The following is a 15,252-nucleotide window of genomic DNA, read 5'->3' as shown; positions in this document are numbered from 1 at the left end:
TTTCTGCCATAAAACAAATTCTGCCATCAGGAATGACAGAAAAGGATTATTCGGATGGTATAAATAAAGCATTTCAGACATGTATTTGTGGTTTGCAGTTCATTCTCGCCCCATGTGGAAACAGCAATTGCCTCATTAGTGAATGTTTCTGAGTTTGCCTTTTCGCTTTCATTATGCGGAGGGTGGGTACATTCCAGAGATGATAACTACCAATAAGCTGCCAGTCTGCAATGGTTATCACATCAAAATATGATCTATATATATATACACCAATTCAAAAATCATAACTAGAATTGGTTTCCTTAGATGGTACCGACAAGTGGAATTTCTGGCCTGGGCCTATGGACTATTCTAAAAGTAAACGTTCGGATCACTCAAGCAAAAACCACCACAGCCAAGACAAAAATACTACGTGTTATAAAAGATTATTTTAGGAGTGTTTTACTTCAGTTGACATCCTCAGTGACACTCACAGATAGACAATATGTTTGTTAAGTAGAACATGATGTCTTTTGATGAAACCAATCAGCGAAGCGACAGGAGGTTAATTTAATCAACTATTCTGGCACGCCTCATGTTTTATTTTAATCCCCTCTTGATTCACAGTCCTTTCATTTGTTGTTGCATTTGTTTTGGCCCAGGTCTTCCTTTCCTCTTCTTTCAGCTCCCTTCTTTCTTTTTTGAGCTTTTATCTAGCTTGTTCATTCCCTGTGTTCTACATCCCTTCCCCTTGCCTATTGTTCCTTCATGTGCCCCTCTGTTGTGGCATTCCACCATGATGTTGTAGTATCCACCATGTTGTATTTCCTGTATTTCTGTTCTGTTCTGTTCCATATTCTAACTTCCACGAGCCTCAATTTCGTGTACAAAAAAAGTCCTCCTTTTTTTTTTTTTAGCAATTTCCCTCCCGTTGCCCTGAGCAGAAACAGCAGATAGTTTTCAATTTGAGTGAGGTAGGTACCGAGAAGCATTGAGGATAGAATAGTACATGGACATTGGCAGGAATGGTCGGTAGCTGAGGGATGAATAGGTGCTTACCCCACGCATGCAAAGTGAAAAGTGGGGTTAAGCAATTGGTTCACGTCTGTCTGTCTGTCTGTCTGTCTGTCTGTCCATCCAGCCACAAAACATCAGTTTATGATCGACAAACAACTTAACTGAAATTTAATGTTATATTTTGAACACAAATCAGAAAAAGAATCTGAAATTTAATAGTACTTTGTCTCTGAATTTGTCCCGATTGCACATGCGCAGTGAGGAGAGAGTTTTTTTTTTAACTCTGCCTGTCTGGCAGTCAAACAAAATTGAAATCATTCCAAACAGGAAATTTACTGTTTTTAAGGATGTCATAAAGGACACAAACAACAGGCACAAATAACTAATTTAACATGTGAAATAAAGTGGTGTAATAACCACTGAATCAATGACAGTAAACTTCGAGAATAATTTTTTTCGACGACCTTTAAAATCTTTACTTTATTTCAATTCAATTATACTAGTACGTACCCATACGTACGCACAAAAAAACATTAATTAATTAACTTTCAAAACGCGTGCCAGAAACAACAACCACACAGGCCGTTCCTTCACTCTCGCGTGGCCATACGTGCAACCCCCCCCCCCCCCAAAAAAAACTTTCAAACAACCACACAGGCCGTTCCTTCACTCTCGTAAACGACGACTGGATTGGGGCATTGTGTTTATCTAAAAAAGCATAAGAAATCGAGAAATAATTAGAATACAGTAAGTCATCACTATCCGGAAGTCCGTACGTTGTAACCTGTAATGGGGAACGCGGCTGAGGATCTCTTCCCCAACGGCTACGCCTATGCAGCAATGTGTCCTGTTGTTGGTAACTAAATGGCGCCCTTTCCCCATCGGCCATGCCTACGCAGCAACGTGTCCTGTTATTGGTTTGGTAAATAAATGGCCATAACTTGGGAAGCACTTGTCCGATTAATATCAAACCTTGAAAAGGCACATCCTCTGGTCCGCAGCAATATACCTGGCAAGTTTCAATTACATCGGACCAGTGGTTGTTGAGAAACAGCGGTCACAGACACACACACGCGCACACACACACACACACAAACACACACACACACACACACACACACACACACACACACACACACACACACACACACACACACACACACACACACACACACACACATTGCTGGAATTATAGATACATACTTGAACACTGTAGAACACAAATCACCTTATCGCTTCCAAAGACCTCAACTTTTGCAGTATTTGGGCATGCTAAATAAGGTGGTGTATAAGACTGCTTCAGCAGCATTAAACTTCCTGAGTTTTTTTTTATACGACCTTTAAAATCATTATTTTATTTCAATTGAATTGTAGACTCAAACACTGTGTGGGGTAAGGTGTTCTATGAACTCTCTAGTTGTAGTTGTCATGATGGTGATATCTGTGAGAGGGTCTCGTCAAAAGGTGAATGTTCTGTCTGTGTATGTTCATTCGTCATAAAACTATTCATCTCCACCCCCTCGCCCCCCACCCAATAAAAAAGATACAAAATAATAATAATAATATTGATAACGAAATAAATTTTGTTTCACATAATAATAATAATAAGACATTTTGTGTCATATTAGATATGTGTTTTAAACACCCTGGTGATGTCTGTGCTTGCTTAACTGTTCTCATCACCACTCAACACTACTCCCCCCAGTGAGTGAACTTAAGTTGATAAACTGTTAGCATTGTATCCTTGCATCTACTTGTGTATCCTTGTGTAACCTCCCCCTCTTCCCTTCTTTACCTCCCCCCTCACCCCCCCCCCACCTTAAAAAGCACAGAAAGTAATATTATTTGTTTGGTGAGTGAGTAAAAGTAAATGTGTGTTAAGTAATTTAGTAATGGTTGAATGGATGTTCAGTCACTTATAGCCTTCCAGGTTCTTTCTTTTCCACTCAAATTCCTATTGATTGGTCAATCCAGTCGAACGTCACTGATAACATATGAAGTTATAAAAATGAGGAATTTGCTCAAAGTAGCCTTCATGTGTTATGAATTGTTGCATCATCGGCAATGTTGTGGAACCTATCTATCTATGCACTGTATTCTCAGCTAATGTATGACTGCTGAAGCTTTAATCTCAAGTCTGAAACACATGTCCAAGACTGGTTTTTTATATGCAGGCTTGCATATTTGTACTTAGTAGCAAATGTCCAAAACTATAATGAGATCCCTCAATTTTGTATTACATATACCTATAAAAGGCAGAAATCTCTCACTCTCTGTATGTATGTGTACTATGCAAGGCCACATCTTTTAAGTTACAAACTCCAAAATCGGGGTACAAATACAACTTTGTGTAGGGGGTAACATAGGCTATGTTGTCGCAGCCTCACTCGGGAGTGTGGGAGGTGGGGAAGGGAGGGCGTACATTATTTATGTAAATGTGTACCGTGTAGCATCACCTAGTGTTCGTGATAGAGGGTATTACAATTTTCCCAATTTCCTTTGGCTACAAAGTGTTACTTGTTCATGTTTCTCTTCCTGCACAATGCTGGGTAAGTCTGCGAGTATGCTATACTTCTGGTTCATTCATTATTTTTCGAGCAATCACATTTTTTTCTTCAATATAGCTGACCGCAGTTTCCAACAATAAAATGAAATTATTTTACTCAGCTTGTGTGGTCCTTGTGATAGAAATGAAAAAAAAACAAGATTCAAATTTGACAACAAAACAAACACATAGATCGAGATTTTAGAAAGTATTCCTTGGACTTGCAGTTATAAGCATTGAGTGTACACAGCGTTATTTCCCTCCAGGATATATCACATTAAAAACTTGCCAAAATACAGCCGAACATTTGCGTTTTTCAAAAATGTATTAAAACTTTTCGTGATATCGAGCAACTCAACAGTGCCAATATGTGCTGTGCACATTCAATCAAATGTGCAACGTTGGATTGCACTCCCAGTTTGCTCCTGTGAAGACGCACATCATTGTAATGGTTTGACACCAAAATATCTGTCCCGGTATTAAAAAAAAAAAATCCAACTCAGTGCCTCATTCAATTTCAAAGCACATCCCCAAGTTCAATTTTTACACATTATTACCCAATTCAATTTTCACACATCACCACCTAATTCAATTTCAAAACCACATCATTCAATTGAAATGCATCCCACATCATCTGACTTAATTATCCACTTCTCACCTCTTTGACTTTCCTACATGTTCACTTTATTATATATCACTCTTATCTCTAATTTGAACTTCTGACCCACTCCTTTCCTTTTCACAATTCCTTCTTGAATCATCTTCACATCACACAATACAATCTTAACTTGGTAGTTTCACACCACTCTCCATTATTGAAAATCGCACACCCCTTCATCTAATCTTAATTTGACCTCACATATTTGTAACATATCAGATCAACCAAACTGAGTTCGGTCTTCATTCAACTTCTCACTTAAATTTTGTGTCCAGCTATAAAAGGCCTTTTCAGTCAGCTGATACCACATATACCCCCTCCCCCATTTAGCTGACACACAAAAATCACTGCACACCCACCACCCTGTGAATCCAGCCCAAATATGAAGCGACACGTGTGTATACACCTGGCGAACTGTGATCTCCACAGCCATGACCCCAGGCAGTTACGCCTTGAACAACCCAACGTCCGTCTTGCCGTGGACAAACTAGAGGCCCTCCACTGTCTCCGCTGCAGGTATCTACCCCAGTACTGCCCCCAGCACACACCATACGTCTTGTAAAGCGGTTTCCATAGCGATGGCGGCATACCGAACCACGACGGAGAGGCAATGAGGCTTGTTGAAGGGTTCGGGGGTAGGACTTCCCTAGGAAGGAGAGATAGAGGGAGGAGAGAAGGTGAACATGGCAAGCTGCTCTGAACAAGCCTGTCATCATCTTTTGTGTGGCACATTTGGTCAAGCTATTTAGACATTCTTCGTTCGTATGCAGCACAAGGCTGCGGGGTAGCATCATTGGCTGATTGTACGGCTGTGCCCTGAGTATTTTCGACTTTTTGATTCTCCCAGGTACTTTTCCAAGTATCTTCGACTGATTTTAGAAGCTATGTGAGCCATTTAACTCACATCTCGCATGCATAATATAATTTTGCATACCCTAATGGCTGCTGGTGCTGGTCTGTGCAAAGCATTCTGGGGCAAATAGCATAATTTTGATGGGATGTTCGCAGTTCAATTCCAGCCCCGGTGGAGTCATACTAAAGACTTTAAGAATGGTATGTGCTGCTTCCAATTGTTTAAGGTTCATGACATATATGGGGAGGAAGAAGGTTTTCCTTAATTGCCCCACTGAGTGCAGAGAGAAGAGCAACATCATAAAGATGGTATTTCTGGTACTGAGAGCGTCCCGGAAGTTACGTCACTTCCCGCATGCTCAGTTGGTGTGTTTTTCTGAAGTGAAGTCTGGTATTGTCTCATGTACTGTGTGCTTGCATGTATGTGTTTTCTGCATTGAGGAAGAAGAAGTGCTCTTGTACATGTGTTTCCAGCATTGAAGTGTGTGTGTGTGTGTGTGTGTGTGTGTGTGTGTGTGTGTGTGTGTGTGTGTGTGTGTGTGTGTGTGTGTGTGTGTGTGTGTGTGTGTGTGTGTGTGTGTGTGTGTGTGTGTATAAGATTTGTGTTGTAGCTCCACCATGAGCTTTCGACCCTGTTAAAGAAATGAAAAATTGCTATTCTGGCAACGAGGGCAAAATAGAACCTTTTGAGGCACATGTAGAGGAAGTCTCAGGCACAAAATTAGCACATTTCATGGACAATCACACGTAATGTCTCGCTTTGGAATACATTATTTTTATTTTGATTATCTATCCGGTTGGTACAATAACCTCTCTGTACTATCGTGTATACATTTGCCTTGGAATACATGAATGACATCTTAAGATTCATTTTTCCAAATTTAAAATTTTACACCAACAACATATTCCAGAAAAGGACAAAGAAAGGGCATGTCTTTCATCTATTCTCTCTCTGCTAACAGCAGATTACCTTTGGCAATGTAAATTAGAAAGAGCATTCAGAGAATGCAGACCTCACCAGGATTTGTTTTGTGTGATTTTAATTGAACATACTTCAAAGATGTACTCGCATTGTTGTACATACATTGTAGAGGTACTCTTAAAAAATATAACGTGTAATACTATCACCATGTGGCATTTGTGGCCTACATTAGCACATGTGTGGACAGACAGACATAGTGGGGCAGATAACAGCAATTTTTGAGAGGAATCGTGCAAATGATGATACAAGCATCAAATTTGGCACATTTGTTCTCCAGGGGATTCTAATCAAATCTGCCTGATTGGCCATTTGAAAATCAAAATTTTGAATTATTTGAAAAAAAAAAGCTTCAAAAAAAGTCAAGATTACGAATCAATGTTGGATGCTGGCTGAGATTGGTGAATGTTTCAGAAACATCATCAAAGACATTCCAAGTCTGCCATGCAGTTTTCTTCCCTTTACCGCGGAAGGCAGACACGACGTCACATCCAGTGAACGCATGGAAGTATGGGATCCCTCTAGCTTTCTCAGGCCCTATTGCAGAAACTACCTCATGGACTGGAATCCATCGCACCGTGGCTCCTTGGCCGAAGGCAATCCACAAGTTCTCAAGACCTAGTTCCTGTAAGGATGGCAGTACAGATATTGCTATGACTAGTACGTCCGTGTCATGAGCCTTAATGATAATGGACTTGCTACCATCCGTCGTTGCATCCCTGGCGTGTACAAATATTCGAGTGTCAGCTTCTTCATGACAACATGGAGACAGCATCCAGTGACTTCCTTGTGTTGCTAATGGCATCTTCTCCTTTTGTGACAATGACTGTGCTTCACACATCTTTTCTGCAAGGAAGTGAAACAACTCAGTTTTGTTGCTGTCATCTCGAAGAAAGCTTCTCCAGTTACTTGGGGTCTTACTGGTTCCTGTCACTGTTCCTCTGATTCCTTGCCCACTTTTCGACCTTGCCTCGGACTTCAGACTTGACTTCTTGTACACATCAAACACTACGTCCACGCTCTCATACCTGGCACCATAGGATTCTACCTTTGGGATGATGTCTTCTTTAGCATAGCCATCAAATATCTTTGAAGTGCGTGGAGGTAGGGCATTGATAAGTGCTGAGCCATCAATGATGACTACATCTCCCCTTGGTTCTCTGTCTGGGATGTTAACTTGCACTTCAAGAATTTCAGCCAGCTGTGACTTCAGAATTTTTGGAAGTTTTTTTTTTTTTTTCAAACTTTTCAAAATTTGGATTTTCAAATGGCCAATCGGGCAGATTTGATCAGAAAGCCCTGCAGAACAGAAATGCCAAATTTGATGCTTGTATCATAATTTGCACGATTTTTCTACTATCTACTACACTAACAGACAAACCCAACAAATGGACCCAAATACAACACCCTCTCCTCTAGAGAGGAAAATAATGGTTTAACACACTTAAAGAGTTCAATTGATGTTTGAAGAAACTTTTGAATGCAAGAAAACTATTCTGTCTTCTGCAATAAAAAGTTAACTAATGGTTTTTTGTACAGTATTATTTTACACAAATCAAGGAAAAGAGTAGTTTGTCGGTCACTGAGCAAGAAGAAAATGAGAGTTTATAGGTAAGGGCAAAGATTAATTTTGGTAATTAAGAAGATGACGGAGAAACAAAACCAACAATTAGAAGGACACTCGGTAGAGTGCATACCTCCGCCAAGCTGATTAGTTTACGTTTTGTATCTCACTGATAGGCCAGATCCGGATTCAGACCTGACCTAAAATTTAATCGGCTTGTTCTCGTCACCAAACTAACTCATCCACCTTGTTTCGTCCGAATCCGTCCATAACATTTTCATATATCATGCTATATATCCTTTTAGCCCGATCACTCAATGGTGGAGAATCACTTAAAAAATTCTCAGATCGCGTTTCAGATCCGTATCTTCACCAAAATCTAATCATTTCGTCTGTGTCATACCTAAGCTCTACAACAAATTTCGTCCGAATCCGTCCACAAGTTTTTAAGATATTTTGTTCACAAACAAACAAACAAACAAACAAAGACAGATGGGTGAAAACACAACCTCCATCCACCTTCGGTTGTGAAGGTAACAACGGAAATGGATACCTGTAATTCCCCAGCCAGTGACGTGACAGTTTTGTGTTCCACGCTGCGGTTCCCTGCGATTCGTTGGAAGGCAAGCCGGAAGCACGAGAGAAGACAGTCTGGTGCATGGCTCAGCCAACTGTACCAACGCTATGTCGTGTGCATTGAGATGCATCTTGTATCTGGGTTGTAGAACCACATACCGCAGATGCACGTCCATTTCTGACACCTCTCGTTCCAATGTGTGATGGTCCCCAAGCCGCAGCACATATTGTTTGAGGTCTGTCACTCCATAACTGGTCACCAGGGCAAGGATCATGCTTTGAACAGTGCAATTTTAAAAATGAAATATTGCACAGGCAGATTTAATTCACAACAGATTTCAGTCATACATGGCCTTTCAAACAAAACAAAAGCCAAGTACTGTATGAGCAAAAAAAATTTCCTCTTAAATCAATGATCCAACAGCAAAAAACATTGTTTCTCATCAACTGAAAACATCAAACTGATGTTGAAATTTACGATTTCAATTTTGTCTCATCTCCTCATGGAGAGGCTTTTTAAACTAGTTTATTTGCTCAGGATCCTGGAGAGGGAGAGTGTAATAAAATAAACAAGTCGATAATTATATGGGTTTCAGAATTTAAATATGGATCTAACGTCAATCACTGTGACTGAATTTCTGAACCTGAAAAGTTTCAGAGAGTGAATGCCGTAGCACTCTATAGGTAGCGCTCTATAGGTAGGGATGGCCCAGAAAAAAAATGGCCACCTCATTCACATAGCCAAATACTAAATGGTATTTGAAAATCTCCACTAAGATGGAGTCATAAGCTTTTGTAAGGGCATATCTTCAATAAGATGTGTGTTAAGATCACTAAAGTAGCAAACCAGCAACTAAATAAGCAAATTTGTCTTCGTCTTCTTCTCCTTCTTCTTATCTTTATCCTCCTTCTTCTCCTTCTCCTTCTTCTCCTTCTTCTTGTAGTTTTAAGACGAAATAAAATGATTTTAGAGCAGTAACGTCCTTGACAACATAGCATTTTGAAAACGTGACATCTTTCATGAAGACATCATCATTACTCCACATGACTGCCTTATTGTGCTTGGACACAATTTTGCTCGAACTGAGAATGCTCATTGACTTGCCACACATCTTGTCCCCACACCCTGTGAGGTTCCCTTGAGGAAACCACTTCACATGTGACACTTGAAATATAATCAGAGATTGTGTGTGAATAACTCGTGCATTAAATTCGCCTGAACCCTTCCCACAGTCACCGTCCCAAATGAATCTGGTGACGTCCTCGAGGATGCCCAAGACTCTCGTGACTACGCCAGTGCACCAATGAGATTGACCGTAGCCCACATGAATGTTGGCAGAAGGCACAACACTTACAGTTGTTGGGGTCACTCCACCCCTTAGTTGGACATATGGATCAGTGTAGTAGTAGTAGTAGTAGTAGTAGTAGTAGTAGTAGTAGTAATGAAGCAAATATTTTAAAGGTTGGTGTTCCTCCCTGTAAAGAAAAATGACAATATTCTACACTATCGTAATGGAGGAATGCGATGCACATATGAGGCCCCGCGAGGAGGAGTGATGTAAGTGACATTTTTAGCTCACCTGTTCGAAGAACAGAGCTATAGCGATTACCCCGGCGTGAGCGTGAAAATGTTAAATTTTTTGTATTACGGAAAAACTCCTCGACGGATTTCGACGAAACTTGGTGGGGGGTTAGGTATGGTCCAAGGATCATGCTATTAGATTTTGAACTTGCCTCCCCCCCAAAAAAAAATTTGTTAGAGAAAAAAATGTTTTTTTTTTTGGCATTTCTACATGCTTTAAGTGATTTCCAAACACCCCCCCCCCCAAAAAAAAAATTGTTAGAGAATTATAAAAAATATTAATTATTAGACTCGTCTTTTAAAAATGATAAATGTATAAGCAGGCGAGCATTGGGTGGCTTTGACACCAACTCTGGTTTAATGATATGATGATTATAGGCTCGGATGATAGGGTAAGGGTTAAAATAGTGCTATATGGCATTAACTCCAAAATGGCCGATGTGGCCCTAACATCACTCCTCCTCGCAGTGCCTCATATCCTCAAGACAGTTGTGCAAGGAGTCAATACCAATGTAATTCTGGGATTGTGTTTGCACCTGGACGTTTATTGTATCAGATCCCCGTGTTATCCACCTCAGCAGGGATTTTAAGATAGCACTTTTGTATTCAGCTATGTGAATGAAGTGGCCATTTTGTTTCTGGGCCATCCCAACGTAAAGAATGCCATCCCTTACCAACCTCGGCAGCATAATAGTTCACCCTGATTGGGAGATCGGCAGTTCCAACCCCGGCCGAGTCATAACAAAGTTTAAGAATGGTATGTGCTGCCGCTTCCTTGCTTGACACTCAGCATTTAAAAGGATAGAGCATGGACAAACAACTATAAGTTGGCAATAATAGCACAGGCTTTGGATGAGCCTAATGACCTCCTCTTGCATTGAAGTTCCTCGGAAGAGAACTCATATTTATACCTGACATTGCTCAATTATCTTGTTTTTCATCCATAAGTAAATATTTACCTCATCACAACATCTTAGAGAACACTGTGATGTATAAGATTGATCGGTGTGTGCTACATTTGTGTATTTCGCTCTGTAAAATGTAAATGTGTTATTAGTATTGTATCACCAGACCACAATTAGTACGCAGAGGGGGGTTGTTATCTTTGCCGGTGGTGTTGGGGGGGGGGAGAGGGGAGACAAATTCTCTATGTAAATGTGTATCATGGAGCAACACTCCAGGTGAGAGGGGTTATTACAGGTCCCCACCTGTTACAGAACAGTATTCCTGTCCCCACACTTTCCAGTACAGTGAAGTGTTTTGAATTAGGCAGCGAGAGGTATTTTTCATGACGTGTGTGTGTGTGTGTGTGTGTGTGTGTGTGTATGTGTGTATGTGTATGTGTATGTGTATGTGTATGTGTGTGTGTGTATGTGTGTATGTGTATGTGTATGTGTATGTGTATGTGTGTGTGTGTGATTGTGTGTGTGATTGTGTGTGTGACTGTGTGTGTGATTGTGTGTCTATGTGTGTGTATGTGTGTGTATGTGTGTGTATGTGTGTGTATGTGTGTGTATGTGTGTGTATGTGTGTGTATGTGTGTGTATGTGTGTGTATGTGCGTGTATGTGTGTGTATGCGTCGTTGGTTGTTATCTCCATATGCGGTGTGTGTGTGTCTGTGTGTGTGTGTGTGTGTCGTTGGTTGTTATCTCCATATATGGGGGGTGTGTGTGTGTGTGTATGTGTGTTGTTGGTTGTTATCTCCATATGTGAGGTGTGTGTGTGTCGTTGGTTGTTATCTCCATATATGGGGTGTGTGTGTGTGTGTGTATGTGTGTTGTTGGTTGTTATCTCCATATGTGGGGTGTGTGTGTGTGTGTGTGTGTGTGTGTGTGTGTGTCGTTGGTTGTTATCTCCATATGTGGGGTGTGTGTGTGTGTCATTGGTTGTTATCTCCATATGTGGGGTGTGTACGTGTGTGTGTGTGTGTGTGTGTGTGTCGTTGGTTGTTATCTCCATATGTGGTGTGTGTGTGTGTGTGTGTGTGTGTGTGTGTGTGTGTCGTTGGTTGTTATTTCCACATGTGGGGTGTGTGTGTGTGTGTCGTTGGTTGTTATTTCCATATGTGGGGTGTGTGTGTGTGTGTCGTTGGTTGTTATCTCCGTGTGTGTGTGTGTACGTGTGTGTGTGTGTGTGTACGTGTGTGTGTGTGTGTGTGTCGTTGGTTGTTACCTCTATACACGTGTCGTTTTCATCAGGTGGAACGAAGTCCTCTCAGATCTCAAAATATTCGTGTGTGTGTGTGTGTGTGTGTGTGTGTGTGTGTGTGTGTGTGTGTGTGTGTGTGTGTGTGTGTGTATGTGTGTGTGTGTGTGTGTGTGTGTGTTTTGGGAGATTCTATATGTGCTCAAAAAGCAAGCTAGTTGGAAGCTTCCAAAATGAAGAGAGGATATATGGTTGCCTTAAATGGTGCTTAGGCCTAAGTCACATTTGCTCTACGGCGAGAATACGGCGGCCGTACGCCCTCTGAATTGACAGAAACGTGCGGTGGCCTCAGGGTGGCCCTTCGCCGTTTGGCTATCTTCTACAGGCCGTAGGGGTCGCCGTGGAATTATAACGTGGAGTTATAACATTTTTCATTTCTACGTTCGCCGTAGCAATTCGACAAGCCAAGCTGTGAGGTAGATGTGTTCCACGTTGATAGTACGTAGGGCGTACAGTGGGCTTGCATTATTCGTGTGGCTGCCGTAAGCTCTTATCAATGAAAAATGAATTTTGCCCTAAAAACCGAATACATTTAAAAAAAAACTGAACACAACGAAGCGTTCATGTTTGATCACATGTCTCCCCACCTGTTCGAGCCGCATCTCCGCGCTTTCTTCATTCAGTTCGTCGGTGGAAGTCCTCGTGAAAGCATCTCTCGTGTGTCGATCGCTACTTTACCTCATGTTTTCACCTTGATTTGTGCTGTTGTTTTTTTTTACTCATCTTGTGTTTTAATTAATAACAAAAAAGCAATCCGATCACGTGGTGTGACGGACTGTCGGGCAAGGATTTAATTTCACAGAAAAACCGGTTGTAATTTGGAATTTCCATGATTACCTCAGCCCGATGCGTTTGATGAAAGTGATTGTGGTTCTGGGGGCATCATGTTTGATGAGCTGCCCTGGGGGCAGCGCTCGCAGAGTGCGCAAGCGATCAGAACCCAGGCCGGAGCTCGAGCCTGTGTGGACCTTTGGATTGGTGATTGTACCAGTTTACATACAATACACCGCCACCGAAGGTCATTTACTCATCTTATTTTACCTTAAACATGGGGAATTTCAGTTGAAAGTGTCTTGAAAGTGGGTTTTCTTGGGGTCCAGGAACAGATTAATTCACTCCATTATTTCTTATTGGGAAAATAGCTTGGGAATCGAACTTTTTGCAATCCGAACAGCCTCCTGGAACGAATTAAATTCGGATTCTGGGGGCACCACGTACTGGTATATTCCGAACTTATATTTTTATTTCAGTAAAAAAGAACTGGTAAATATACCCACTCGTTACCGTCCGTCTGGCCGCACGTTCGCCTGAGGGCCCCCTGCGGTCGCCTTGCGGGCACCTTGAGGCTACCTTGCGTCTGCCTTGAACATTATATGGCCGCCACAGGGACGCCCTAAGGTCACCGTGCGACATCAAATCAAAGACCGTACGGCACCACCACGTTTTCGGTCTCCACAATTTATAAATACGCCGTGCGGCTCCCCGAAAAATAAAAGCATATGTGACTGCTACATTGTGTGACCGTGGAAATACTGCGGCCGCCGTATAATTGCTAGTGCCGGTAGATTTTGGAGACCCCACGGCCGCCGTGGCAAATGTGACTTAGGCCTTATACGTATGTCGGCTTTGAGATTATATATATATATATATATATATATATATATATATATATATATTGTGACGAATTCTGGCCCACCAGGCGTGCGAGCGATTGCGTAACTCCAATCGCAACCGCGTCGCCCACCGGACGGACAATTCAGTCGTGACCCTCCTGGAACTACCACCAGGAGCCAGTCACGGGTGGGGGTTTAACCTCACCACGATCATGCCAATTGCCCACCTGCGCAGGATGGGGTTGCTCGCCAAATTCGACCTACCTAGGTACCTGCGCGAGTAGTCGACCGGGCGATTGTACCTCGCCGCAGGTGGGCCTAGGACACGGACCGCTTAAGCGGTCCGTTCCATGCTACAGTGATAACCAAGCGGCGTTATCGCCGACCTCGACGGATCAGATTCTCTTCTTTACCCTGGGTGTTCAAAGCCCACTACTAATTTATTCTGCGATTCAAGATGGCACTTTCAATGGGGAAAGAGACGACGAATGGGATATTTCACACAAGGACATTTATTACAAAGCACATATTGCACACACAACACAAGCAAGGAATCATGCAACATACAAGAAAAGCGTTACCACTGAATACGAGCAATGTACAGTCACTTACACAGGTCTAACTTATAGGGACACGGCACCACAGCAGTCATACAAAAGCAAAAGAAATGGAAAGAAAAGACCCCCTCACAGACAAGGGGGTCAGGCTGGACCACTTGGCTCTTTATGACATGGGACCTGGGAGACCGAACGGGTCCCGCGAGACCATAGCAGGTTACCTGCCCCCTCGAGGGGCGACGGTTGGCGAGCCCTCTCCGGCACTCTCTCCTCTCGTGCGCGCCTCGACCCAGGACCACTGCTCGCAACCCTCACAACTTGGTGCCCAGAGGGAGAGACGAGCCTTCGACAATCCAGAGCCCGACGAGTCCAAACACGACGTCTCAGACAGGAGAGAGGAAGAATCCAACGTGATGATCCAGGCAGGAGAGAGGAGGAATCCAACGCGATGATCCAGGCAGGAGAGAGGAGGAATCCAACGCGATGATTCAGGCAGGAGAGCGGAGGAATCCAACGCGATGATCCAGGCAGGAGAGAGGAGGAATCCAACGCGATGATCCAGGCAGGAGAGAGGAGGAATCCAACGCGATGATCCAGGCAGGAGAGAGGAGGAATCCAACGCGATGATCCAGGCAGGAGAGAGGAGGAATCAAACGCGATGATCCAGGCAGGAGAAAGGAGGAATCCAACACGATGATGAGAGAGAGAGAGAGAGAGAGAGAGAGAGAGAGAGAGAGAGAGAGAGAGAGAGAGAGAGAGAGAGAGAGAGAGAGAGAGAGAGATATATATATATATATATATATATATATATATATATATATATATATATATCAAACACGACGTCCGCCAAGAGAGCGAGCCCACGCGCGGTCCGCCCTATATAGCGCGGGGCTCCGCCCCTTTGCTCCACCCCCTTTTTGGCTCCGCCTCTCCTCTCGCCCTTTCGAGAAGCTCCTCGAAAAGGGGTGTTCCCTCCTCACGGCCGCCTCACACCCCGTATCCACCAATCGCCAGCGAGCTCTCGCAGCCTCTCCCATCAGCTCCGGCGCCGTAAAAAAGGTGGGAAAACTCGCGCGCCATTGTCGGCCTTTCACCGGGCCTTTATTTGAAGTCTTCGGACGGTC

At 42.8% G+C, this 15,252-nt stretch overlaps 1 protein-coding gene across 6 annotated transcripts in view; it reads right to left on the bottom strand.

Moving 5' to 3' along the window:
• Nucleotides 1-855: 855 nt before the first annotated feature.
• The window catches only part of LOC147008515 (neurotrypsin-like), a 99,514-nt gene continuing 85,117 nt past the window's right edge, over nucleotides 856-15,252 (bottom strand). For 5 of the 6 annotated variants that reach the window (XM_085864177.1, XM_085864175.1, XM_085864174.1 and 2 more), the window contains 2 exons: nucleotides 8,148-8,422; nucleotides 856-4,845 (listed from right to left, as the gene is read on the bottom strand). In XM_085864177.1, the coding sequence (XP_085720303.1) occupies nucleotides 4,544-4,845; nucleotides 8,148-8,422 (577 nt within the window). In that variant the 3' untranslated portion in view covers nucleotides 856-4,543. The remainder of the gene's footprint in view (nucleotides 4,846-8,147; nucleotides 8,423-15,252) is intronic. The other variant, XM_085864179.1, reaches the window with a different exon arrangement.

The sequence above is a fragment of the Eptatretus burgeri genome, chromosome 18 (assembly GCF_056783735.1).
Source record: "Eptatretus burgeri isolate ZD-2024b chromosome 18, Ebu_testis_v1, whole genome shotgun sequence".
Lineage (NCBI taxonomy): Eukaryota > Metazoa > Chordata > Myxini > Myxiniformes > Myxinidae > Eptatretus > Eptatretus burgeri.
Note: the sequence above shows the minus strand (reverse complement) of the source record. Positions and strands in the feature narration are given on the sequence as shown.